General features: G+C 42.5%; 1 protein-coding gene across 1 annotated transcript in view; it reads right to left on the bottom strand.

Annotated features, from left to right (window-relative positions):
* Positions 1 to 4,588: 4,588 nt before the first annotated feature.
* LOC132456045 (splicing factor ESS-2 homolog) overlaps positions 4,589 to 7,500 on the bottom strand; it is a 5,325-nt gene continuing 2,413 nt past the window's right edge. Inside the window, exons 6-10 of the mRNA XM_060050201.1 lie at positions 7,398 to 7,500; positions 6,957 to 7,059; positions 6,721 to 6,830; positions 6,498 to 6,613; positions 4,589 to 5,493 (exon numbers count right to left, since the gene is read on the bottom strand). The exon at positions 7,398 to 7,500 is cut by the window's right edge and continues 28 nt beyond it. Coding sequence (XP_059906184.1) covers positions 5,220 to 5,493; positions 6,498 to 6,613; positions 6,721 to 6,830; positions 6,957 to 7,059; positions 7,398 to 7,500 — 706 coding nt within the window. The 3' untranslated portion in view covers positions 4,589 to 5,219. The remainder of the gene's footprint in view (positions 5,494 to 6,497; positions 6,614 to 6,720; positions 6,831 to 6,956; positions 7,060 to 7,397) is intronic.

The raw sequence follows: 7,500 nt of genomic DNA on the forward strand, positions 1-7,500 counted from the left end.
GACGAATCATGACTCGGGGATCAGAGGACTAGTGTTTTATTAATTAAACCAACCCTTAGTTGCCATGGCAACAGTAATGGTCACGACGTAGCCATCCCCTAGATCTAAACAGCCCCTCTCTTGACCACGTGTTAACGTATTCCTTCGTAACAGGGGGTTCATAATAAGTGGGCCAGCGGTTCGGCACCATGGTGGGTTCACATGAGACATGTTACTGCAGCAGAGCCGCCCACGACAGGCTAGTAACATGGGATCAAACCACTGATCCAGCGTTCAGAGTCCAAATTAATGTATGTTACATATCATATTACCATGAAGTTATTGTTTGTTTTGAAATCTGAAATTAATTCCTCGTTAGACCATAATCGGGATTTATTTTCCCAGATGCTTGTCACAAACATCGGGGAAAGATTAATTAATTACAGTTGCACAACTCCACACAATTAAACTCTTGATTCAAACCGTTATTATTCAGCACCGTTTGAGATAGTCACTTAATGTCGTTGACAAACAGCTAGCCTGTTGCGAAGAATAGGGAAGATGGACTTTTGCACATTCATATATTATAATTCATTTATTCAAATCAGGCAGCGAAGGCGACAAACTTCTACTTTAGTATTACGTATGCACCGCTTACCTTCCAATAATCTGGCCACAGCAAGCTGCGGACCTGAAACAAATCAAGTAAATTGAATGCTATCATCCTTTATTTAAATCTGGCCACGTTCAGTCGTGCTTTTTTATACACTAATCTGTATTGAAGCAAACCACAAAAAGGCAAGTCTGGGTCCCCCACTGACTGTCTTGTTTTTATTTAACCGTGTGGAAATCCTGTTGTTTTTTTTACCACCCCATTTAACAAAAGTGCCTGCCTTCAACACCCATGTCTTTGTTTGAGTATTCCTGCTTCTTCTGAGTTTTAAAAACAGCCACAACTATTTAAGGGTAATGGTTGTTGTTTCAGCAGCCTGGTTGACCTAAACTATGCTAGCTTGGATGCTCCAACAATACAGCAGAACTTTGACAACACTACCCACTTTATCTAGCGGTAAACGCCTAGCTGTTGTTGATCCATGCGGCTAATACAGTTTGACATGATCAAATTATGTTAAATTAGGCAAGGGGAGGTGTTTAACTTCATTGTGTTGCAAGAAATGGATTGTGAAAGGACTGATGGTCGGATAAGGCCTCATTTATAGTCCAGCTGGAGTCCTGGAAATTAATTAGATCAATGATGGGCTTGTCTTTCAGCTTTCTAGATTAACTTTTGTATGAATATGTACATAACCCAACTGTGCATGTGAAAAGCTATACAACTAGGCCTTGACATTATGTGCTTTTGGGGAAAGTGATACGTTATATGTGCAAAGTCACAATGTTATGTCATCAGAAAATATTGCTTGTTAGCTAGCAAGTTTTTAGCAGAGCCCGCAGAATCGTTCACTGCTAAAGCTGATTATTAATAGGTGATTGAGTTATTTAACTCCTTAGTCATTTTCAGGTTAACTGCAGCCAACTGCCATGTTTGTTGTTTTGTAGTGGTTTGTGAATATATGATACACAACATGTCGAATGGAAACAGGAAAAAACCTCTGAAACACTGCGAAATGCTTCCAGCCGTCCCACAAGGAATTATACATTCATTATTATATTCATAGCATTAATATACAATTCTTTTTGAAGTTATTAGTCCAGACCACTACCTCTAAACTACAGTGAACGCATCAAATATTCTCATCAAAAAATGCGTATGCCAATGTTCTGAATTAGATCAATACATGCATCCAAAGTTGACAAAGGTTATGTTGGGCACTCGGTTACAATGTTTGGATTTTTATGGCTAATTGTTTCCAAGACCTCAAGGGTATTGATCAAAGCCTTGCGGAATGGACTCATGTAGTATGCAACAGCATCCATCAGTTAATTCAGGCAGAAAGAGAGACTAACGTTTTTCAATATTTCTACCTCCCATCGCACCTTGATCATAAATCATCTGCTGATGACGACAGCTCAACAACGGCATCGGTAAAGTAGCTGTTCTTTCTGGTGAACCATGTCTGTCCATCAAGTTTTGTGTTCATACTTTTCACAAACAGAAGAGCAGCCATGGTGACAACAAGACAAGGCCTCTAGCTATTCCGGTGTTGTCTGAATCTCCTTCTATGGTCGCAAAGCATCTCCATGTTGTACAAAACATAGATGTGTTGTAATTATATTTGCTACATACCCTTCATGCTGACTACCCGTTTCCTATTTTGTTGAACCCAATGGCTACACAAATTGAAACTGAAAAAACAAGGACATTAGGGACCTGTGTTTTGACCTGACCTGCTGTGGGGCATCCCCTTCAACTTTGCTAGGGGACACGATATAACATATGACTTGGTCATAAACCAAAAAAGTTGCCATATCAATCCAATGTCAAAGTTAGTGGCCTTTGGTATCGATCGCTTTTGGTTATGTTCAACGGTAAATAAATACCAAATATAACTTCCAAATTGATAGAATTTGATGGATGCCTTCTGAACGAGAGCCTCTTCTTAATACCATATTTTCACGCTGGGGTCCAGACAGTGAGTCATGTTATCATCCAAACCTCATTATTTATCTCCAGTTCTACACCGAGGGATTAATGTCTTAAAATAGGACGGATGAAACGACAAGGAAAACAATCATTAGTTCTGGCCCTTAACATTTGTTTCCCGCAGGGCAATAAAGAGAGATTGTAAAGTACGACCCACAGCTATAACAGCATGCAGAGGTCAGCCAGATACCATCCATCAGCTGAGCATGTATCCCTCTGGGTGATCCCCGGGTATCGGGGCTTAACCGTCCATATGATTATTAAACTGAAGGTCCTGCCCTAAACATGTGTTTTTAAATAGGAAGATAAACCCATGAACATGCAAAAGCAGTTAGATCGCTTGGAACCCCATGGGATGGAGATGGTTGCCTGGGTCATCAAATCAGTAACCCCTCCTTTGGTCTTGAAATATGTGCACTGTGAAACTATGAGATTGTTTGACTATCGTGTGCTTTAAAATACAGATGATTTTGGAATGGTAAACGGATGCTACTTTGCCCAAATAAACACTACTACTGGCATTCAAGACACAACATGTAGTCCTTTTAAGGACAGTTGGAGCTTCTTGCGTTTATGCTGATTTGCTTTTAAGCTAAAGGAATAACATCACTTGCTTATCATTTTGTTTCTAGATGTCCTAGGATTTGTTTGAAGCACGATATGGTTGTCTAATCTCTTGTCTTTCTCCCGAGGCTTTACATGTTAAACATCTAGAAAATATCCAATATTTCCATCAGCATTTTTTTTATTTTCTGACAACTGATATTATCTTGCAGACATAGCTGTATGGTGCAGGGCAATACACAACTCATATTCGCGCCCTGCTCTGCAGACGCATGCCGCGGCATGAGGAGAACCTCGAGTCCGCGGCTCTCTGGAGGAGGCCTCGCTCCTCATGCACACCGCTGAGCAGCAATTCAGTTTCCCCTTTCGTGCATGTTGACGTCAAGCACTTGAAAGCCAACGTGTGCGTTTGGCGTTAAATTACCTGTCTTCGGTGGATCCGTTTGCACGAGGGCGAAGAGAAGAGAGAAGACGAAACAGCTGCTGTCAGCCTTCGGCAACATTTATCCTCCATTCATAGTAGCTCGTCTACTCAGAAATAAAACACCCGAGAGATCCGCACCACGGTCGCCCCCCTTCAACCTGTTAGCACCCTAATAATAAAACTACTAATGACCGTGTATCCATTTGAGTTCCGTTAAAGCAGCAATGCGATGAAGTGGGGTCTTCCTGCAATACGCTCAACAGACACTCGTAGATTAAAGTTAATCTACAGAGCCTGCTATGGCTAGCAAGCTGGTGTACGCCTACCGTCCTCCCTACTGAACCAAGATGGCGGCGTCCTCCCATCACAACAACCCGACGTCGAGGAGCCCAACCAACACGCAGAGGAGCGAGTCATCTGGGGAGGCCTGCTGGGCGGAGTCCATCACACACAATCTCTGTTATTCAGTAGGGAATGCATTTCCATTGGGGATATGGTGTATGAGCGTTACATAAAATCTGGGAACGTCGGCCTTGGGTTTACTCCTACGAGTGAGTCATGTAAAAAAAATTGCTGGCCATTTTTAAAAGGATTTGTGCTGAGGCACGTAGAAATCACATAGAAGCACATTAAAGACACATTAAGAGATACATCCCTCCCTGAAACGAGCGGTCAAGTATATAGTTTTAAACCGTGTAAATGTTTTCTTGGGTTTCAGGGGTACAACAGTATTCCATACATGCCATCCAAAGACTTCCATAAACTCAAATGTATGGAATAAATAATAAACAGAGTGCATCATTCTACACACATGAGCATGACCCCCCCCATGAATCGTTACAACTATTGGCTGAAGAGGCCTTATATAATGGTAAATGCACAGTATTTAAAGTCTGATTGATTGTAAAGCAAAGCATTTACTCCTAATTAAACGTTTGTGGATAAAGGTGCTCTAATATGCACTCATACATTTTTTCCTGAAATACTTACAATTAAGTCACATTGTAGATAGCAACTAAAACAAATACATCTTTATTATTCACACAAGGTGTAATGTTTCCATATGAATAATTGCATATTTCGAAAAAACATCAGTGAAATGTCTTTCATTGGGGCCTCACATTTAATCTTTAAGGAAAGAAGACAGTGGGGATGTCATTTGACGTGTAGAAAAACACATTTCTGAATGTTTACGAACATTGTTGCAGATGGGGTAGGGTTGTTTGTGCTAACTCAACTGATTGTGGTTTGTGCTTGGAACATCTGACATTGTGCACTACAGCTACGACACAGAACCATTATATTCTGAACCACTCCACTGCACTTTTATTTGAAATCATTATAACTTATGGAACAATAATAAGCATGCCTAATGTAAGCAGGACATATATTATTTAGTTGTGACACTAACATCTACAAAGGAGGCCTAGGCAGATGGAAAAACAAATTCAAAAGTAAGCATTCAGATTCAAGATTTGAGCGTTCAAAAGGTTCAGTGAACAAAATTACGTAAGCGAGTAAAAGATGTACAAATGATTCACCGTATTCAAGTTTCTCCACGGCAGAATATCGCTTAGATCGGCATGATCGAAGCGCAGAACGAGGTCTCGAGCCCTGCAGCGGCGTTCCTGCAGAAGTCGTTTACCGTTAGAAAAAGTCGGCGGCTTTGCGTCGCTTGGGCAGCTGCAGCAAATCGTCTGTGAGCGAGGACGTGTCCTGTGAGCCGGGGGTCTTTCCCTTGGTGGGCGTGGCTATGGGGGTGGAAGGGCCGCTCAGGGGGGTTTTGCAGCCGCTGGCACTGTGCGACGGGGACGGTGTGTAGCTCGCCCTCAGGGCTTTGTCAGTGTACTTGCTCGATGTGCGGTTGACGAGTCTCTGGAGGGCTGGCGTGAGAGCCGGGCTGAGGCCTTTGGGAGTTAAACTGTTAGGAAGTGAAAAAAACGGGTACAACTCGGTGAGATGATCTTAATACGCCACGGTGCGGTCCAGTGTTTTTATTGCTTCATGGGGATTAGCCTACACAAAGCTTCAAACGCAATACATTACACAACTGTCCAAATCTGGCAGTTCTCTGTGTCATTATGTTACTCATTTGGGGAACATGTATACACTTAGTAGTTTGGGTTCCAACTGAGACATCCACTGATAGACTATGATAAACTCTATGTCGGATGTTAATTGACCATTCTTACGTCTTCAGCTTGATGTTCAAAACCATTGGTTAAAGGTTGTATCAGCGATTCTAGGCCCAAACATAATGATCACATTCATATGATCTCTCCTCACAATCATCTAGCTGCCCGTCCCATAAGCAGGCAGTCAAAAAACGGCATCTCTGTAGGCAGCCTAAGCTCCGGGATCGTACACCAAAATAAATAGTATTCCAACCACTCAAAACCAAAATAAATAGTATTCCAACCAATTACCGACAAGGGGTGGGTGTTGTGTGGCATTGCACTGCGTTCATGATAGTTTTTACTGGATGCACCAAACAAGGAAGGGAGGTGCAAGCTGGCCCTGTTTGTTTGGGATCTCGCTTCAAATACCAACAGAAGCGACGTCCCCCGACATCGCTGATACAACCTTTAAGCACATGGCATAAATAACGATGTAGAGAAAAACAATCTGTGTGTTTTTTATTTTAACTTTCAAAATCTGATAGTTCTTATATTTATTACCAGTGTATGAGCTTCTGTGTTATGCAACTGTATGGTTCACTTGGCAAAAAACAAATTGTAAGTTTGCATAGAAACAAAATCTCAGTGGGAGCAGTGCTAATTTATCACAGAGTCATCCATCCACCGTCATTGATTTATGTTCTGCAGAATGCCGTCACGTCAAATCAAATTTGTGTACAGCAGGGCACGGCCACGGTGAAGCACAACAGTGAAAGTTTTTTGTTTGATCAAGTGCCGATGGTTTTACCTTGCAAGGTTCTCTGACACTTTCCTCAAGGCCTCCTGCTTCTTGGCGCGGGTTTTGGCCGCGGCCTCGTTAGCCATCTTTAAACCCAAGCGCTCCCTTCTCCCCGGCTCTGGAATCTGACAGGGTAGAACACAGAGACAAGGTTGGCATCGGAAAAAACAAGTTTCAAATCAATTCAAAAAACACTGATTAAATGAATCATTCTGGGAGACTTCCTGCGCACTTTAAAGGAGGGGCCGTGGTTTCTTTCTGCGTACGGGGTGTCAGATCCATCCAGGCGGAAGGGAGTGCTCTCGATCTCTCCCCAGGTCATCAGTGGGGAGTCGGCTACACCTTAACAGATGACATTGTTTGGTAAGATGAGTGTAATTTGACAAAAGGTAAGACCATTGCATTAGCCAATGGCGTTTTCTGCACAACTTGGAGGCAACTCAAAGCATCGTTTCAGCAGGCCCTTACCAGGTGCTGGGGAGGGAGATCCTTCAAAGCCGTATCCGTTGACCATTGGGGAGTCATTGCGGATGAGATCTTTCCCATCTGGTCCGACTTTACCCTGTTTAAACTGGGGGGGGGCAGAGTTTACATTAGCTGCAGCCATTTCGGATGCTTTTTTGCCATTTCGTGCCGTCTTTCTCCTAACCATGTGCATTTTTACTAACAAGTTTATTAACGTGAATAACCCCGTTATTGGACATAAACAGTTTATGGCAATATACCCTCTGACATTCAATATACCCCCTGACATTCAAACAGGTCTTGGGTGTGGAAAACAGAAAAGCCTTGTATATGCAGTAATCTGATTGCTTGAAAACTTGGTATTCTTGTTTAAACGGTTGATTTTTTTTCTGGTTTATCTACAATGAACCCATGCACCTTTCATGAAAACACATTTACACGTACCTGTGCATTGAGGGCCGCAGCCTGCTGAATCTGGGTTTTGTTGAGGGCTTTGCTGAACGGGTCTACGGCAAAGCGAGTGTTCAGGTGAATCACCTCCCGTGGC

This window comes from Gadus macrocephalus, chromosome 4 (assembly GCF_031168955.1).
Source record: "Gadus macrocephalus chromosome 4, ASM3116895v1".
NCBI classification, from domain to species: Eukaryota; Metazoa; Chordata; class Actinopteri; order Gadiformes; family Gadidae; genus Gadus; species Gadus macrocephalus.